Consider the following 21,507-nt stretch of genomic DNA (forward strand, 5'->3'; position numbering starts at 1 on the left):
CCAATTATCCATAACAACCTTTTCGACGACGATCCTTGTTACCGGTACTTTTCCCTAGAATACACGGCCTCCCTACTTAAGAAATAAAATTACAAACGTCCAAAAGCCCAGCATTGCGTGATTTTTGTCACATTTCATTCTAATGTTAAAAGATATACCAATCATTGTTTAGAGAATAGGCCTGCGTAATCTATTAAATAACAAACAGTTGTTTTTATAAGGTTGTTTTTTTTTTTAACTGAATAAGTTTAAATTAAAAGTTGTTTACGAATAAAGCAATTAATGGGAAATAATTTTGATTGCCGATAACTTTTCACGAGAAAATCCAAAACCAAGAAATCAATAACCTTGGGACTTGATTAACGCATTTAATTTGTCAGACGTAATTCTTAACTGTAAACGTTGGTTTTTGGTACTGGTTTTTTCCTTAGAACCGTTGGTAGCAGCAAGAATCATTTTTACGTACCAACACATCACTGTAATTTACAAATTAGTTATCGTTGGTGTTGCACCTTATTTATACAGTGGTATTACAGCCTTATTCAATTTAATTGATGTCTTAACTGTATAAGTTTTGCTTTTTCTGTCTGGATTCCAAAATGTTAGTTTATGCTAAGAAAATGATAACTCATTTAAGTAAAACATTTGTTTAGCAAACCATCATGAATTGTTTACGATTTACGTTGTTTATGTATCAATAGTTCGTGGCCTATTTTGGTAATTTTTATTATAGGTTAAATTACCATTACCAATCTAAATTGTCTATAGTACTTCATTTTATAAAGTAAGCCGTCATTTCGACAGAATTTCAGGTCATCTTCGGTCCAAGCAAATATAAATTGTTATGATAAAATTTGATGACATTGACAAAGATTTCAAATTCTAATTGTATATGTACTTTGTTATGCTTAAAACGTACCAAATTCCCTAATTAAGTTCTGTATTTTTGTGTGTATGTCTGTTGGTAACGCATTTATGTCCTTATTTCTCAGTGTCACGAAAAGGACAAGAGCACCTTGATAATGAAAATGTCAACCCGAATAAAGTGTTAAATGGTAAGGTTGAGGTAGTACTTTAAATGCCTTTAACCATTGTGGGAAGTAACTTTCAACTATAGGCCTTAGGGCTATGCCTCATAGATTTGTTTTGGCTTGAAACTGTCAGAGATACTGTATTTGCGAAGGTTTATATATAATAGTTTTGCCAGCATATCTGAAAATATGCAAACCAACTGCTTTTCTTAATATAAGAAGGTTTCAACTGACTACTTTAAGATCCCCGTGCGTAGAACGGGCACACAGCTAGTCACATATAAATAAGTTGCACACAGGGTTCTTTTGTTTCCCCAACTCTAAAATACAACGCACATGAATTGAAAATGTTATAGGTTTAATAGTACTGTAGCGAATCGAATATCAATAAAGTTAACGTATAACAATAAATTTACATATTCATAGATTATAATTGAATGTGTTTACGAAGGAACACCACAACCTCAAAATTCAACAGAACAGTATATTTACTCAAGATTTATTGTTTTCATATAGCACAGTTGACGTTGCCAACTAGCGTGGGAGCGGAAGTCCTGATAAAGGCTGGTTCTCGGAAAAGTAATAAAATTGTAGTTTGAATGAAACATTTTTTTTTATTTTGTACAGGATTCATGGGATCTTCAGCATCAAGTACAAACTGCAAAATGTGTGTCGAAGGTCTGATTAGACCTTCCGAGATTTAGACCTTCAGCAACTGATCCGTTTTTTACCTTCCTTTAATTTATTCTTTTTCATGTTGTGCTTCATGTAACATACATAGACTAGAGGGCCGCTCATGCCCTTGAAAAATAAATTAACATTTTCGCACTAATACAAATCAATATCGTCATTAGACAAGAATTAAAACATAAAATTTATAAACAAAACCTACCACGGCATATTCTTGAACAAGTATGCCTTCAAACCTACGATAAGCATGTTTGTTATTATTATACTTAACCTACAAATGCTATGACTTAGGGCATACCTGTTTTCCTACATAAAACATGCGAACTAATTGCGAGTGCGACGTGAACTTAGAAAAAGACTAGTAAGAATTTACAACTGTGAATTTCTCAGAATTGATTGACAGTTCAGATGAACCTATGGCCACAGACTACGGAAACCTACAGTATTATTGTATTAGTATACTGTATTTGTATTATTGTGTTACTAGCAGAGTACCCGTCCTTCGTACGGGGTTGACATATAAGTATAAAATGCTTATTGCAGTTATGGAAGAGGACACGATTTAAAAAAAAAAACTGGTCTCTTAATTTATACGGTATCCTATTGTGTAGCACACATCTACCATAGTCCTGATGTTCTTGCACCTAGACCATGGAAAAAGTAAAGTTCTCATTGTGTACCACAACTTTTTTTTGCTAGTTGGTCAAATTAGCTGTGGTCATTAATGCAAACAAACAACATAATAGTGCTGCACCCTGTTTGGCAAGCCTTATAACTTTTTAATGCTGTTTAATATCATAGAACCAACTTGTACAGTTGAAACGGCTGACAAAATTCTTTATTTTTTTTAAATATGAATTCTTATAAGGTTAACTAGAGAAAGTCCAGAGCCAGAGCCACCGGGGCGGAGACTGAAAGAATTTTTGAGGTAAGAATATGTTAATTGGGGATGTCAACTATCATCATACCAAATTTCAACCTTGTCGGTTTAGTATTTTTCGCGTTTGCTTGTCACAAACATCCATCCATCCATCCATACATCCATGGTTTGCACTGTAAACAAAAAAGCTATCACAATAGTTCCATACCGACAAATAGGAAAAATAGGAAAATATAAATAAATATGGAAAAAGGGTAATTTTCTAACATATTTTAGTGAAATTATATAATCAGGCAAATGGAAATTCAGTCTACAGATTTGCTGTGGCAGGGGGATTATTTTACGGTTTACACAAAAATAAATCAAAAAATAAACCTCATAACACTCAGGAAAAGGGCCTAGGTTGATAGGGCAATGATTATAGAATCCTAATTATTTCCTATATCCATGATGAATGATTTCTTTTAAAACGAACGAGGTGTTAGCCCGTCCTACGTACGGGAATTCAGTAGTCAGTTAAAACCGTGTACAATTCAGATCAGCTAGTTTACACATAAAGACAAAGTTTCTTGCAGTTTTAATGTGAAAAATCATCTTGTACCGGTAATCAAATGTTGTGTGACCAAATATTTTTTTATTCCATCATAGGCCTATACGATATGCATTTTAAATCCGATAACTTTACAATAAAAAAGCAATTCTGCAATTTTTACAATGTGAAAAGCGTTGAAGTGAGATTTGCAGCCGATTCGCACAGACGCACACTGATTATAAGTAGGCCTACAGTAGAGAGAGTAATAGTCTATTGAGAAGTGTATAGACCTAGTCAACGATACCACCTTCCATACTTACTTACTTACTTACTTACTCCATCTTTTACCCAAAAAAGGGATAGATTGTGTCTCGACAAAAAAATAGCATAGGTACCTGCCTCTTCCATAATTATTATCACCACTATACAACTACTATACACAATTTCTAATAGGTCTGAATGAAACGACCTAAAATAAAACGATAATATCCAATATAATTCACAGTACACATAATTTAACTTTGGTGTCATAACATCAAAAGTAATCGTCACACCTATCCTTTATATCAATGTCACTGCATTAATTGCTAAATAAATAAGTGTAAACAAAGAAAAGTAAAAACAATAACAGTTTGTTTTGAAACAGCTGTTTGGTTCAAATAACATTCATTTGAAAAAAAGAACTTGTCACATGTAGCAGGAATATGAAAAGTAAACACGCTAGTAAAGCTAATGACGTAATTGTCAATGTTTATTATCCATACCGTATATCAGTTCTATCCTTGATAATTACCCACCCTCATTGAATAAATGTACATCGTATAATTTCCCATATAAGTTAATTGAAACTACAATCAATATTCATAGTTGTAATAAAAGTGATATTTTCACGTTTGGGGCGCTGATATAGGCACCCCCAAACGTAACCACAACTGAACACGATTTCATAAAAGGATGGTTTGTCTAATTGCAGTATCCTAGGTCAATGTTGACGTTGTGTTCAATCTATGTCATCCATCTGTTTATCTTTGTATAAAACCCGGCTGAGGTTGTGGTGGTAATTTAAAATCGTGATTCCTGACTATTCTTGATCTTCTTTTTATGACATCAATATTTTCGGGCCAAATCCAAACAAAGTTAAAGCAGACAAACATTAATTGTAAACAGAAAGCTACCTTGAAGAATTAAAACATGTAAACATTGTTATTTTTCTAATCTTTCCTTGAAAAGTGAAGCAGTAAAATAATTTGCATCTATCCTTTTTTATTAAGACTCGTGTACAGAGCCTCGATTTCTACTGTGGTTTAATTAATTTTGGTCTAAACTATTTTAAACTGTGGTCTAATTATCTCTACTAATCTTACTTGTTTCCTATAATCAATGACAAAATAAGAGTAATTAAAATAACCTAATAGTTCCATAGTTTATATTTAACCAGCTGTTAGTTAAAACAAATTATATTGCTCTAAAACAAATCGAAGATTACAAAGATTGCTTTAAAAAATAATTTGAACATCCTAGTATTTTACTATGTATATTTAATTAATCTACCATACTCTTATAGAAGAATTCAACGTACCAATGATTAGCATTACACATCTATATAAATAAAATTAGAGTTTTGTCTGTACATTGCTTAGAATAATGAACTTTTTGGTTATTTTTACATTTCATAGGTCAGAGAAACCGAATCAAACCTTATCTCAATTTCTGTCTGTCTGTCTGTCTGTCTGTCTGTCTGTCTATCTGTCATTCTCTTGGTAACGCTAAAATACGCACTTTATTACAACTACTCCTCAATAACTATAGCACTGTCCCGCCTGAAACTTATTTTCCAAATACTATACATATATGAGATGGTTTTAGACGTATTTCATCGAATATGAGACAGTTAGATATTTAACAGTAAACCCTTGAAAATCAAGTTTTTGTCGATTTTTGACGTGGAATTTCTGGAAGCCCATGTTAACCTTATGAGAAATGAAATTATTGAATCTTAACAGCTGTTTCAATTAAACAAGTTGGTTCTGTTCTGTGATGTTCAATAGCATTAAAGTTACAAGGATTACCAACAGGGTGCAGCACTAGCACTATTATTTCTTTTACATTTATGACAACAGCTAATTTGCAACCTGGAGGCGAGTGAGCGTAGCGAACGAGCTAACCTGAAGGCAAGTGAGCGTAGCGAACGAGCTAACCTGAAGGAAAGTGAGCGCAGCGAACGAGCTCCAACATACAGGTGAGTGAGCGAAGCGAACGAACTTCAACCAGGACGTGATTGAGCCATGCAAACGAGATCAGATAGTAAAAATAAAAGTAAGCCTACCGTTATAGGATCGACCGGCAGACACAGAGGTAATTTAACCTTTTATTGATTGTCATACCGATCCGGAACAACAAAAAACAACATAAAATGAAGCTATGTATAATAGTTTGGCCAGCATATCTTAAAATATGCAAACCAACTGCTGTTCGTTATATAAGAAGGTTTCAACTGAATATTATAAGATCCCCGTGCGTAGAACGGGTACACAGCTAGTAGTATATAAATAAGTCAACCCTAAGTATGTCTTTGCATTTTTATCCAAATGCTGAATTTGTGACACAAAAGCAGAATGTTTACAGCTGTTATGTTAAGCACATTATTTTATGCCAAAAGCTAGTTTAGAATCTTAGCGTCGGCTGCTAGACTTTTTAAAAATTAAAACTTAATTTCTAAAAAACTGGGACCGTAAACTAAAATTATGGCTTCGACATTCCCTAGTTTTCAAAATTATCTTTCTTTCAACACAAAAATCATGATAATCCGTCGAGTGGTTGATTCAGAATCGTGAAATAAAAAAACACTGTTTCGTTTTAATATTATAGATTATTCCCACTGTTTCACAGGAAACATTTTTAACCATTGTAGTAACATCATTGTAGCTTAAAAAGTTGATAGTTTACATAATATTTAGCACATTTGACGGATAAAACTGTTTTGAATTCGTCATATTATAAGTGTATGAAAATTCATATATCTGTGTATCAATATCTACTTATCTCATTTCTGTTCAATGGAAGTTATACAATTTCAATGATACCGGTACTTAAATGGGAAGTCTTACAGCTGTTATAAAACTGTGCATACATTTTATCTTACGAGTAAATTTGCTACCAATTGATATAGTATGACAATTCTATTCTACTGCAGTACTTAGAATTCTACCACTACTCACATTAAACCAACCATATTTACTTTTGGGCTAGTGATTAATTTATTGTATTAATCATACAATATAGTGAATAGTGTAGGTAGTCATTTATTTATTTCGTTTCTATGACATAGCTCTATTTTGTAGAAATCAATCATGCAATCATAACAACAGAAATACTGCATCATTACATTTTACGGTGACATAGTATTTATTTTACATATAAAAAATTTAAGCTAATGCAATAATTAGTTCAATTAGAACCATTGAATATTGAATAATTTAAACATTAATCGAAGACGAAGCGGTTGACAACTTTCAAACAGTTGACTAGGACTAGTTGCCTTCAATAATTGCAATGCGAACTGTATGCACTGAGGTCGGCAAACAGTGTTCACAGTGTGCAGGCACTTTGGACGTCGTGGCACTTGGACGTCGTGCAACAGTCAAATATTGATTGGACGTCGTGGCACTTGGACGTCGTGCAACTGGCAGAGGCTTTGGACGTGGTGCAAATGATACGTCTTTACAATTATATAGTGCGCTGTTTCACGACGTCCAAGTGCCACGACGTCCAAAGCTTGTAGAAAGACTATATTTTTGGCAGTTACTGTACTTTTGGACGTCGTGGCACTTGGACGTCGTGCAACAACTCAAAAATTATGTTTTGGACGTCGTGGCACTGGAAAAATATTATTGGACGTCGTGGCACTTGGACGTCGTGCAACACTCCCTTATCCCCGCTATCTAGGTAACGATAGATATGGTATGTTTTCTTGAGATCTGGGTAGGATTTCTTCTTAAAATTTTGAGAATTTTGAACTTTTAAGATATGTTTGTATTTGTTGCAAACTCCTGGTTCGTCTGAGAAGACATCTTTATACTTTAGTATTAGAGATTCAAGTTTAGAACGTAGTTCGTCATTAATTAACTGGTTATTGGCAAGAGAATTTTTGACTATCTCTGGTGAAATGCTGCTTTGAGTTTTGCTTGTTTGTGAACTGTACCTATGTGTATTTATTTCATTTGTATTATTATATATCAAATCATCTTCATAATTGTAGGTTTCACTTGTATTGTAGTTAATGTAGCAAGATATTCCGTCAATAGTTACCTCTCCAAACTTCAAATTCACATCATTATTATTAATATTTATATTTATTGATTTGTGTTCGAAGTCGATTCGTGCATCCCATAAGCTTAAAACATCTGTTCATATAATTAATGATCTTACTAGGTGCGGTACAAGCAAAGTTTGTATGTATGTTGGTTGATTATTTACTTCAAATGGCAGCAATAAGATTTTAGATAATCGTTTAGATTTCTCTCCGGTGGCAGTTTTAATGAATGTGTTACTTACAGGAAGTTCTTCAAATTCAGATAATTTATGTTTATTTTCGTTGAACCAATTTTTGTTTAGACAGGTAATGTTAGAACCTGTGTCAACTAAAGCACAGATGGGAATATTACTTATTTTGACATTTATTTCTGGGCAGTTTGCTTTAAAATTGTTAGTACAAAGTTCATCTATTGTCTCTTCACTCAATAAAAATTCACGGTTACAACAAATTGTGTTAATATGTAAAGGTTCTATGTTACTTTGGTTATAATTATTTATTTGATTATTTGGTCTGTTTAGTCCCATTTGATTCACAGGCGCTGAAGATTCTAGATTGTTGTCGTTAATTGGCAGTGTTGTATACAGACCGGCAGTTTCGACAGCGCCTACCCGTTTAAAGGCAGCTGCCCGCTGTACTGCTGTGTCGTACTGTTAGGCGGTCGGTGTTGTGAAGGAACTTGCGAAATTGAATTACACATTTGGACTTGCTCTGATGTTGGGTAATCACGGCCATGTATTTGATTCGTGTTACGTTGAGGATTTTGAGTAACGGACATGTAATTCACATTGCCTCGCTGATGTTGTGGTGGTGGTGGATTTCTTGGTTGCCAACTTGGATTATGTTGGGGCCGGTGGTTTTGATAGTACTGAGATTTTTCTATCTTTGGATTGTAGGTATGGTGGGGATTAGTGTTCTGGTAATGATTTTGAGCTTGAAAGTTGGGCCGATTCTGGTAGTTTCGATTGTTATGGTAGTTATTAGGACGATCGTTTCGATTTTGGTTATTGTGGGATGGTGATGGACTGGAGTTATTTTTAGGCCGTTTCTCTGCGTCGTGTAGATCTTGTCGTTGAAGTAGTGCTTCAAACTCGTAAACACTGCTTGCATTTTGCACACGTCGTGCGTCCTGAATAAGTGAGCAAAAGTGGTCGGACAAAATAGCCACTATTTCCTCTTCAGTCAGCGCTGGAGTGAGGGATCGTAGCGTAATAACTCGTTCAATAAAATACTCGGATCGAGTTAACTTTCCGTCAGGCTTGTAATGTTCGGATTCGATTTTGTGCTTGATTGCCCGTTGAAGGTCACGATTCCAATACTTCGAGATAAATTGTGTTTCAAAATCTTCCCATGACTTCAAATCATTCTTTACCAATGAAAACCATCGTGAAGCTTGGTGTTCAAGGCTTGTTTCAAGAATGTCTTTTAAGATTTCTATGGGGTTTTGCTCGGTGCTTTGCCGTGAAAGTACTTTTTGGTAATATCTCTTCAGACGTGTTAGATGTTCCAGGGGATTATGGGATCGACCACTGAATTTAGGTAAAGTCAAATCATTGGTTAAGCTTGAATTTCCACAGGTTACATGGATTTGAGGTGTTAGAAAAGCGGTTTCCTGTTTTAGCTTTTGTTCAAGGTCGGCTTTAATATTAGTAAATTTAGCTTCTTGTTCATGTATGAGGTTAGTTACTTGATTAAGTGTTTCTGTTGTTTGCCGAATTGTATTTTGGTTGTGCTCGACTACCGGTGCCAATTCATTTCTTATTTCAGTGGTTTTTAGATTTATATAATTTTCTAAATCTGATTTAGTGTTCTGGGATGTTTCATTGATGTTTAGGGTTAGTTTGGTTTCAATTTTACGACTTTCGTCAGTGATGATTTCATTGGTCTTAATGCGTTCATTAGCTACGATATTGGACACTTCTTTTCTAATTTCGTCATTCTGTTTATACACCTTTTTAATAATGTTGTTTTCAATTTGTTGTAATTCTAAAGTATGTACTTGTTGGATAGCACGGATTTTGTCTAGTTCCTTACGCATGTTGTTTTGATTTTCTGATAGAGTGTTAAATTTAGTATTTAATTCATTTTTAACCTCGTTTTTGACATCATTTAGGCCCTTATTAAGTTTGTTTTCAACACTAGCTACTTCAGCTTTTACTTCGTTTAGGTCGCTTTTTACTTCGTTTAGACCTTTATCGATTTTATTTCCAAGCAGTTCGAATAATGAAATTAATTTGCATTGAAAATCATCCGTAACGACTGTCGACTTAGTTGGTGAGGCATTGACAGGTGCAGTGACGTCACTGTTTAACTTTGTGAGAGTCAGCTGGCAGGGAGAATGAGACGGGATAGCATCGGAAGTCTTCGGTGGCGTTCGGGTATTGTCGTCGGCGAAGACCGGCATCTGTTGGCCTTGACATTCAAGATGGCGAATTCCAGTGTCAGTTTCTGCTTGAGAAATGGCGTCTGCCATGTTTACTTCTGCTTCGGTTTTATTAAACTCGGTGAAAAGTTTGTTATTATTTTGCCCGGGTAGATTGTTGGATTGTTCGACTTCGTGTTGTGTTATTACGTTGTCGGGTTGTGCGGGATTTACGAACAAACTGTGTTGTGTGAATGTTGAAGTGTTATTATTGTCAGTGGGGACTTGAATGTTGTCAACTGTGTCAGTCATTATTGGGTTGGGAATGGTATTGCGGGACCTTAAATTATAATTATGGGGCATGGGATTACACAAGAAGGGAAAAAGGATATTGTTTACAGTTATGGTTTGTTAACTTAATAAATCTCTTTAATTAAATTGTGAGTTGTTATTTCTCTATCTTAACTGCTAACAAAACTCATTCTAAGGTTTCAAAATTGCTTCATTTGGATCACAAGATTAAATTTGTTGCCCCACGTTGGGCGCCATTTTTGTAATCAACCTTTAACTTAGGTCTACAATGGAAACTCCATGTACAAATTTGAAACTTAAATTTATTAATTATAATACAAAACTGATAGTGGATAGTGAAAGAAAAGAAAAGGGGGTTCACAATAAATTGTACAAACAGTGGGAGATGAATTTACTTTAAAAACTTTAGGCTAGGCCTATTACAATGGTTTTAATTATTTGTTCAATGTTATAATTTACTGTAAGGATCTTAATCTCAGGTGGAGTGATCGAGCGGCATTTGAATTTAATCTTGTGATATAAGCCTAATTAAATTTTGTTTTAAAATATAAAATATGTTCGAATTATAGATTGGTTGAATTAATAATAATTTTGAATAAGTTAAGCTTCTATTAGTTCTTGACTTTGAATTTGAGTACAAATGTCCAAAGGTTGGGCCTAAAAAAAGTTTTAATGGCTTCCAAAGGGGAAAATGTTTTTAACGAAAAAAGGAATTTTCCCAGAACAGTGGCTGGAATGGATATTGTTTTTAGCCTGAAACTAAGATATTCCTAACAATTTAGAGGAAATTGTAGGAGCCGTTTTTGAAATCATTGTGTGCGCAAACGTTAACTAGTAGAATAGTATAGATATGGTTATAATTTTAGGAGATGGATCTGAATAAAGAAATTGATGGTAGACCTCCACTTCACTATGCCGCTGATTATGGACAAGATCACGTCATTCAATATCTCATATCAAAGGGAGCAGATGTAAATGTAAGTTTAGTAGCCTAATTAATTGATAAATTCTATCTCTTTCAGCACTATGCCTAACATGTAACTCCTGTAATTTATAGAGATCAAAAAGCTCTGATGCAAATGTCATGAATGAGTGTTTAGTGGAAAGTTGGTTAAAGCGAACATATTCACGGGGGTCGCCGGAATTCTATCCCTAGAAATTTACCCATGAAAAAACGCCAACGTCATTTTGACGTCACAGGTCTGGGGGTAGGTGGATATCTTTTATAGATATATTTTATTATCGGTAACCTACCTAACCTGTTGCATTTATCTTCTTTTTAGCCTAAATTAATTTTGAAAGAAAATTTGGTTGAAATACGTAAATCTAATTAGGCTAATTTGTCTTAATCTCAGGGTCGTTTTTTTTTTTTTTATCTAAATATTAGGGTGCGTGGTGGAGCTATGTGAAAATGATAACTTACAACATCAATTACGGAAAGAGTTATTTACTGTTTTAGAATCAATTACAATAAGTTAATTTTACATAGCCCAAGGTATAATTTAAATACAATAGGTAATAGAGTTAGCCTAGTTTATGATAAAATTAATTAATCTACATTATGGATGGGATAATTGAAGTTAAACCTACACCTGACTTAAACTATATGGGAAAGGTATCATAGAGTTTATAGTGGAGTCTTTGGTTAATAGATTGTTATCAAAAGTTTTTATATTAGTTCAATTTGTAAAAGTTGGTATGTACTTGCGAATTTGGTCAACGTGCAGATCTTCAAAATAGTTTACTTACAGTCTTCTTCGCTTATTTTAATGTACAATTAATAATTGTAGGCCTATTTTGCTTGTAGTTGATTTATTAATAGAATTTATGCCATTTTCAAAGTTTAAAAACAGTTTGTTAATTTCTTAAAATTGAGAACATAATTTTATGGCCACTTCCTTTGACTCGTTATCCCATAAAGAAAGAGAAGTACGTTACGTTAGTTCTTTTCTTCATTGCCTCAGATTCAAGATGGCTAGCTTCTACTTACTTTTTTTTTTTTGTTAAAAACGAGATAATTTTCAGAAATTGTTCACCTACACCGACTTGAATGTCAACTCGTAATCCTATTGGCTTAGAAATTTACGTGGTTTAGTCCAAATATATTGTCTGCATGTAGCTTTCTCTCAGCTTTTTTTTAGTTTCGTTGCAAAATGATTGAAAACTATTCCCGATCTTTGATCTAACCTCTTTATTTTAGTTCTATTTGGTGTCTCGAGTTCTGACGTCATCCACCTTTTTGATTTGAATCTAACTTTCCGTCTGCAATGTTTTATGGTTATGTTTCTAAATTACCATTATTTACGATTTCGGCAGAAAAATATGTATTATCATTATTTAGGTTTTTATCACGGTTTTTTGTTTGCCGTTAACGATCGCTTTTACCCACCGATTTGGTTGTATGATTTGAATGCAGATTTTTAACATGTTATGAGGATCAGAATACAATTTTATTAAACAAATACCATTCCTTTTATCCATTTTTCCTACTAATGTAATATATTTCAGAAGGTTTATACTATTTATTCATAATTTACAGTAGAAATTAGTTAGTTGAGCCTAACTAGGCCTAGGCTAGTAACTGATTAAATAGTTAGGCTTTAATATGTTGGCTATTTTTTATTTAGGCTTTGTTTTGCAAATAGGCTATTGATATATGACCTGCCACAATACCCCCCATAATTTTAAACAAATTTCTAAACATTGTACCTCAATTGCTAGCTGTTTAGAATTTTTTTTATAAATTATACTCTTTTCTATTTATTTTATTTTTTTATTTTTTTTTATTATTTTTTTTTTTTTTTACACAAACCATTTGTATGTCTTATCAGTAAATTTTCAAACAATAGAAGCATATCAGAAAATTCTTATAACTAACACATAATATCATTATATACACAGTCAGCAATCTTATACAATCTTATCCTACAAAGCACATTTTTTTCTTTCTAAATACTAACAAAATCAAAACTCTTAATTTTAAAATTAAGTCCGTCTGTCCTTTTCACTACGCGCTAAATCATTTCACTGAATGTTTTTTCTGGTTCTTCGTCGCTTTTTTGGGATGTCACTTTTAGGTTTTTTACAGTGACTTGTTAAGTGGTTTAGGCTAATTGTTTTTTTTTTAATGATATCTTGAGTAAACAACTGATCAATAAATCCATTTATTTAAGAGAAAAATACCATTATATATTGACACTTTAACTGTTGCACCTATCTCCTTGTCGTTCTTCTGAGAGCTTCTTATCACTTAAGTTGAAACCAGACTTTAGAAGGCATTTGAATTGTCCAAGTATAGCCTAATAAATTATGAAACACATAGGCCTACCTTCATGTTTGGCGTTTTCTTACTTGATTATTGGTCTCTATCCATTTTATGTCGTCTAGCTCTCTCTCATCTTCTTCTAGTGTCATATTTGTGAATGTCTCTTTTTCTCTTATTTTTCTTGATCCATACTCATGTAAGTTTATCTTCTTTATTCAAAGGCCATCAACCATTTTTTTAAATTCCCACTTCACGCTTATTCATCACAGAAGACCTTTTAGCGCACACTTTTACACTTCCTACTTTACAATTCAAGACGTAAACCCTTTAAAATATACATTATACAATTCAAGATACTTATTATAACTAACTACCAAAATACTTAATAAATGTCAATTGTAAGCAAAGTTTAGAGACAGCATGGTATCAGGAAAAGACAGAGAGCATTTTGAACCTACTGACTACAACCCTAATATCATAAAGTCGACATTTTATTTACACCAATGAGGTTATGGTATTACAGTGTTCTCCTAACTACATATTTCTAAATACTGTAAATACCTCAAAATCTCCTACTTGCTTTATTCAAAATACTTCTTTAATTGCGTAACATTATAGGTCCCTATTATGTTATCTGAGTTTATCTCTTTTAATTTGTAGGCATTTTCCATCTTAATTTCAACTACCACATAAGGACCAGTAAAAAGCAGAAAAAATTTCTTTATCTTTTTGTTAAGCTTGTTTGATAAATTGTGAGTTTTAACTAAGACCTTATCACCCACTGCAAACTTCACAGCCTTTATTTTCTTATCAAATTTTGCTTTTCTCTTCTGAGCTTTATTCAATAACTTATCCTTTACCAACTTTACACATTCTACATGACTAAAATCTCTTCCCTTAGGAAATTCTATTACTTTTTCTAAAAAATGAGTGTTAACTTTACCCAGCATGACCTCTGCGGGTACATGCTCTGTGACACCATGAACCGAGTGATTCAAACACCCTTCAATAAATTCTAAAACGTTAGGCCAATTTGTATGTTTGTTGTGACAGTAAATGCGAATCATCTTATTTATTTCTTTGTTAATTCTTTCTGTTGGATTGGATTGGGGATGATATACTGATGTGTGTACTGGTTTTATTCCAGAATTTTCCAAAGTTGAGTACCACAATTCACTTGTGAATTGACTTCCATGATCACTCAAGATAGACTCTATCTCACCTACTTCTGGAATATATTTATTAAAAATCTTGGTCAACAAAGTCCTAGTATTTGCTCGTTTTATAGCATACATCTTTACATACTTAGAAAATACATCTATTAATACAAAAATGTATTTTACACCCCCCGGGCCGATGGGCAACTCTCCTATCAAATCCACCGCAATCAACTGTTTCACTCTTTCTGGGATTATAGGCTTTAGGTTCCCTATCTGTTTGACATTTACTTGTTTGGCTTTTTGACAAAGTAGACATGTTTTCAATTGATTTTTAATTTTCTTTTCCATAGCTGGAAATACACAAAAATCCTTCAAACACAGGTATATCCTCCCACCCCCCAGGTGTCCATACTTAAGATGAGTCAACTCAACTAATTTTGATCTCAGGCAGTCCGGTATACAAACTCTGTACTGTTCATTCTTTTTGCTTTTTTGGAACAAAATACCGTTATGCATTACAAAATTTTGTTTAATTTTATCATTCTCATTCAACTGATCAATTATACCTCTCATTTTTTCATCTTGTCTTTGTTTTTCAGTTAGGTTTTTTAACAATTTTTTTACTTCCCTATTCTCTATTCCTAACTTTAAATTAGTTTTATATATGTGAACTGTATTCATGTCTGTTTTGGTGATGAATTCACCATCAGTAGCTCTAGATAAAACATCAGCTGGTATATTTTCTTTACCCTTCACGTATTCTATTTCAAGGTTATATTCCTGTAACACTAAGCTCCATCTCAGCAGTCTGCCATGAGTGAGCCTACAAGTCTTTAAGAAAGACAAACTTCTGTGGTCAGACCTCACTACAACCTTAAAATGTCCTATGATATATGACCTGAACTTCTTACATGCGAACACTACAGCTAAAAGTTCTTTTTCCGTCGTAGTATAACCCTTCTCAGCACTGATTAGTGCCCTACTAGCAAAACACACTACCTTTTCTTCTCCCTTTTCGTTGTATTGATACAAGATTGCCGCTACATTTATATCTGATGCATCTGTGTTAATGTAAAAAGCTTGATTCCAGTTTGGATGTCGTAAAATTACTGACTCGATGAATTTATTTTTAATCTGTTGAAAAGTGTTTCTTTCTCTATCACCCCAGACCCACTTGCTCTTACTTCCTAATATATGGTTAAACTGAGCTGTCAAAAACGAATAATTTCTTTGAAATGTCCGGTAATAATTACATAGGCCTAAAAAACCTTGCAGCTTTTTCAAACAATCTGGTTCTGGAAAGTCTTGGATTTTTTTAATTTTTTCTGGGTCCATCTTTACTCCTTCCCTACTCAAGACAAAACCAAGAAAATTCACTTCGTCCTTAAAAAACTCTGTTTTCTTTAGTTTAACTGTTGCTCCACAGTCAGCTAGCCTACTCAAGACTTTATCAATATGCATTAAGTGTTCCTCAAATGTGTTTGAGGTAATTAAAATGTCGTCTACATAGCAAGTTAAAAATTCATAAAATTCAGATCCAAAAATCATATTCATCGCTTTAGTAAAGAGGGCCGTGCTAATATTTAGTCCAAAAGGAAGTCGTTTATACTGATAGTTTTTCCCTGCAAAAGTGAAAGCTACGTATTTTCTGGATTCTTCATCGAGTAGTACCTGATGGAAACCCATTGTTAGATCAAGAGTAGTGAGATATTTTACATTCATGAACTTTTGTAATATCTCTTCCGTTGTTTCTGTTGATTGTCTATCCGGTGTAAGAAACGCATTTAATTTTCTTGGATCCAAACAAGTTCTTATTGACAGATCCTTTTTGACAACACAAACTAAAGGATTTGAAAAGCTACTGTTAGACGTCTCAATTATATCCATTTCTCTTAATTTATTTAACTCTTCCTCAACTGCCTTTCTTTTATGAAAAGGAACGGGATATGGCTTTCCTATGAATGGCGTTTCAGTTTTCAAATTCAACTTTGCTACATAATCTTTGATGCAACCAGGCTTATCAGAAAACACTCCTTTATTCTTAACTAATACATCTCTTAGCTTATCTAAGTCTTCACATTGCTGTCCCATTTCTCCTATTTTTTGTTCTATTTTTTGTTCAATAGTTAGATCTACTGATTCCCTACTAGGCTCATTTATCTGGGTCTCATAAGAGATTAGTGACTCAAAAGCATTTAATTGACTTTCAAATTCATTTTCATAGGCTAATTGATTTAGGAAGTTTACTCGAACAATATTTATACTACCACTTGTCAGACTGTCATTGCTTTCAATTAGATTTATTCTGTAATATATACTATCATATACCATGTTTAGTTTTCTTTCCTTAAAATCAACAACAGCATTGTGCTTTGTTAAAAAGTCACATCCTATCAAAAAATTTACCTGTACACCTTTTACTACTAAACAGTCTACTGGTATAATCAAATTGCTGAATTGTACATCTACTTGAACTTGTTTCTCAACTTTCCTACTCCTGGCCCCAGTTATTGAAGTATTGGCTACTCTCACTTCTGGTATTTCATAATCTACACTCTTTTTGATTTTTAAATAAAACTCTTCTGATAAGATAGTAGCCTGAGATCCTGTGTCTACCATCCCATTACCCATTAGTGAACCTATCTTTATTTCTACCTCTGGTAGATATTGATTAATTACTTCTCTAGGTCCAGCACTGAAGTTATTCTCGTCCAATAATTCCTCACTTAAATCGCCTTCACAAAAAATTTTATTAGTCTGTTTAAGCCCTACCATGCTTCTCACTCCTCTTTCTTTGTTGCCGATTAAAGTGTCAATTTTCCTCTTAATTACTTTGAAACCTTCAGTATTTAAATGAACAAGGTCATCCTTCGTGGTTCCATTACTATAAATGGTTTTTTCATAATACTCCATTTTACTTCCAGTTTTCTCCTTACTATTTATGAAATCGCCACTTATATCCAAAATCTCAACTTTCTCATGTTCACTTAATCCTTTAATAAAATTGTTGATCGATGTTAGTTTTTCAAAATGTTTCGCGTCAGTTAAGGCAAGTTTAGGCACCGGTGGGAGAGTACAGACTACTATTTCATGACTATTTACTTTCAAACTTTCAATCAAGGCAGTTAAATCTGTAATTATGTTCTCTACCCCCCTGTTTCTCAATAAATCATTGGTGCCGATTAGTACTATCACTTTCTTACCCACTTTGTGTTGATTGTACTTAACTAAATTATTTAAATCATTAATTGTTTGACCCCCCACGCACAAGCCAATGCACCAACGTCCACACACTGATTTCGCTTCTACATTCAATATTTGTCGGTAAAATCTTACCATCTGGGAGTCTCCCAAGAATTCATAACCCCCTAACATTCTCAATTCATTTCCTTCCCCCATGCTACTCTCAGTATGTGGCGCTGTTTGTCAATATCGACCTCCTCTGTAGTAGTTATTGATAGGCCTACCTCGGTAACCACCTCTTCCTCTCCAATTTCCTCGGAAACTTTGATTTCCCCGTTCCCTATCTCCATTTTTATCTTCACTTTCATTTGGTTCAGCAGATACCTCTACGACCTGTGCTTTTACTTCCCTATCTTTTTTGTAAGACTGATCATTATTATACTTATTGTACGGATCTTTATTTCCCTTATTATAGTGATACTTACTAGGATTAACTGGCAAACTTTCTTTCTCCCTAACTAACCCTATGTTCTTGCACATAATCTCCATATCTGCTTCAGTAGTGATATTTTTCACAGTCATTACTGTTTGAATTGATGCTCCTAGGCTCTCAGGTACATGTTTGCAAATGTAATTTAAAAACATTCCAATAGACATTGGTTTGTCCAACATCTTGTTAATTTCATAGTACTTGAGGACATAGGTTGCAAGATCCAAACCACTGCTGTTAAACTCACCCTGCCCCATTAACTCATGTTCAAATTGTCTTTGTCTGATTACACCCCAGTACTTCTTTTTAAATTCAACTTTAAAACTCTCAAAATTTTTAAATTTATCCAAATGTTGTCTTGCCCAAGTCTCTGGTTCGCCTTTCAGGTACTTAATAATATTTAGTAACTGAACTTCCCAATTATCTCCCGATACCTCCACAAACTTATCTGCGTATTTAAAAAAAGTCATTGGGTGAATTCCTGACTGCTCATTTTCAAAGTTTACTAAAAATAGTTCAGCATTCGCACTTATGGTACTTAAGGAGTATAGTTAACCATGCCTATATTACTTTCAAATTTTTTGTTTATTTGTTCAATTTGTTTAACTAGGTTAGGCCTATCTTTTTCTAATGACTCAATCCGATTCGTTACCACCACTGCCTCATTATCATATCTTTCTTCGAACTGTCTCTGCTTAGAAGTAAATTTATCAATAAGCTTCCTATTCTTTGCTATTTCCTCCGTACTTCCACTTTCAACTGCTTTCAATTTGCTTTCAACAACTCCAACCCTACCTTGTACTTCATCTATCTCATCCCTATTCTTCTTATTTTCATTACTTACTGCGCTAACTTTGTCATTTACCAACTTAACACACAAGTCGTTTTTAGCCTGAAACTTGACCTCTAATGCTTCCAAGTTGTCGAAGACTTTGTCTAACCTAACCTCAACCTTTTCTGTTCTCTCTTTCATCTCTTTACTGAATTGATCAAATTTTTTGTTTAATTGTGTGTTACTTTTTGTTATAGTGGTGATGCTTTGGTTCACTAGTGTCATTTCAGACATCATGTTTGTATTATTTTGTTTGATTTCAGCCATCATGGCTTGTAGCATGTTTATCATTTGAGTGTCATTCATGTTTGTGTTGTGAGTGTCAGTGTGTGTTTTAGATGAGTGTTCTGGTGTTGGTGCTGTAGGCCTACAATGTTCATTAGTTTCAAAATTAGGGGAAGTGGACCTACTCTTATTTTCTTTGCTCGCTTCATCTAGATTACCATTTCCGATTCCCTCCAGCGATTGAGAAGAATCAGAACTGAACCCCAAAAAGTCTTCCATTTCTTTAAGGCTATCAGTCTCCTCCTGACCCAGTTCATCTTCCATACTTATACTCTAGGCCTAGCCTAAGTCAGAGGCAAGTTATACTTTAGGCCTAGCCTAACTTAAGACTATTCACACAGCCCCACTTTGCTGGCCGCCAATTGTTGCATTTATCTTCTTTTTAGCCTAAATTAATTTTGAAAGAAAATTTGGTTGAAATACGTAAATCTAATTAGGCTAATTTGTCTTAATCTCAGGGTCGTTTTTTTTTTCTTTTCTAAATATTAGGGTGCGTGGTGGAGCTGTGTGAAAATGATAACTTACAACATCAATTACGGAAAGAGTTATTTACTGTTTTAGAATCAATTACAATAAGTTAATTTTACATAGCCCAAGGTATAATTTAAATACAATAGGTAATAGAGTTAGCCTAGTTTATGATAAAATTAATTAATCTACATTATGGATGGGATAATTGAGGTTAAACCTACACCTGACTTAAACTATATGGGAAAGGTATCATAGAGTTTATAGTGGAGTCTTTGGTTAATAGATTGTTATCAAAAGTTTTTATATTAGTTCAATTTGTAAAAGTTGGTATGTACTTGCGAATTTGGTCAACGTGCAGATCTTCAAAATAGTTTACTTACAGTCTTCTTCGCTTATTTTAATGTACAATTAATAATTGTAGGCCTATTTTGCTTGTAGTTGATTTATTAATAGAATTTATGCCATTTTCAAAGTTTAAAAACAGTTTGTTAATTTCTTAAAATTGAGAACATAATTTTATGGCCACTTCCTTTGACTCGTTATCCCAAGAAGAAAGAGAAGTACGTTACGTTAGTTCTTTTCTTCATTGCCTCAGATTCAAGATGGCTAGCTTCTACTTACTTTTTTTTTTGGTTAAAAACGAGATAATTTTCAGAAATTGTTCACCTACACCGACTTGAATGTCAACTCGTAATCCTATTGGCTTAGAAATTTACGTGGTTTAGTCCAAATATATTGTCTGCATGTAGCTTTCTCTCAGCTTTTTTTTAGTTTCGTTGCAAAATGATTGAAAACTATTCCCGATCTTTGACCTAACCTCTTTATTTCAGTTCTCTTTGGTGTCTCGAGTTCTGACGTCATCCACCTTTTTGATTTGAATCTAACTTTCCGTCTGCAATGTTTTATGGTTATGTTTCTAAATTACCATTATTTACGATTTCGGCAGAAAAATATGTATTATCATTATTTAGGTTTTTATCACGGTTTTTTGTTTGCCGTTAACGATCGCTTTTACCCACCGATTTGGTTGTATGATTTGAATGCAGATTTTTAACATGTTATGAGGATCAGAATACAATTTTATTAAACAAATACCATTCCTTTTATCCATTTTTCCTACTAATGTAATATATTTCAGAAGGTTTATACTATTTATTCATAATTTACAGTAGAAATTAGTTAGTTGAGCCTAACTAGGCCTAGGCTAGTAACTGATTAAATAGTTAGGCTTTAATATGTTGGCTATTTTTTATTTAGGCTTTGTTTTGCAAATAGGCTATTGATATATGACCTGCCACAAACCTAATCTAATACTGGATTTTAGAAGGTAATGATTAACCGAAGAGCCGTTGATTTAATATCAAACAATTAATAAAATCAACTACAACAATGAATCTTGGCCGATACGTAGCGTAGCCGACCATGAGGGGTAGATTTCCAGGGGTAAAATTCTGTGGTAGTACATTTTGAGTCCCGGGTTGTTTCTCGACCGTATATAGCCCCCACCCTCATGACGTAGGCGGTTTTCCATGAGGGTAAACTTCCGGGAGAAGAATTCCACAAACCCCGGCCATGGGAATCACTTGTCTAGAATTTTTCGAAGATCACAAAAGGTGATGATAATGTTCCCATGCCTACTGGAGGCGTTCAATATTTGGCCACAATCTTGAAAACTAACCCGAAGTATTTTACATAAATTTGG

General features: G+C 33.7%; 1 protein-coding gene across 1 annotated transcript in view; it reads left to right on the plus strand.

The window, feature by feature from the left end:
• LOC128990109 (myotrophin-like) overlaps positions 1–21,507 on the plus strand; it is a 35,413-nt gene that overhangs the window by 7,912 nt on the left and 5,994 nt on the right. The window contains exon 2 of the mRNA XM_054412362.1: positions 10,986–11,096. Coding sequence (XP_054268337.1) covers positions 10,986–11,096 — 111 coding nt within the window. The remainder of the gene's footprint in view (positions 1–10,985; positions 11,097–21,507) is intronic.

Source organism: Macrosteles quadrilineatus, unplaced genomic scaffold, assembly GCF_028750875.1.
Source record: "Macrosteles quadrilineatus isolate MER2022 unplaced genomic scaffold, UCM_ALF_1.0 Scaffold_3__2_contigs__length_128488019, whole genome shotgun sequence".
In the NCBI taxonomy this organism is placed as follows: domain Eukaryota; kingdom Metazoa; phylum Arthropoda; class Insecta; order Hemiptera; family Cicadellidae; genus Macrosteles; species Macrosteles quadrilineatus.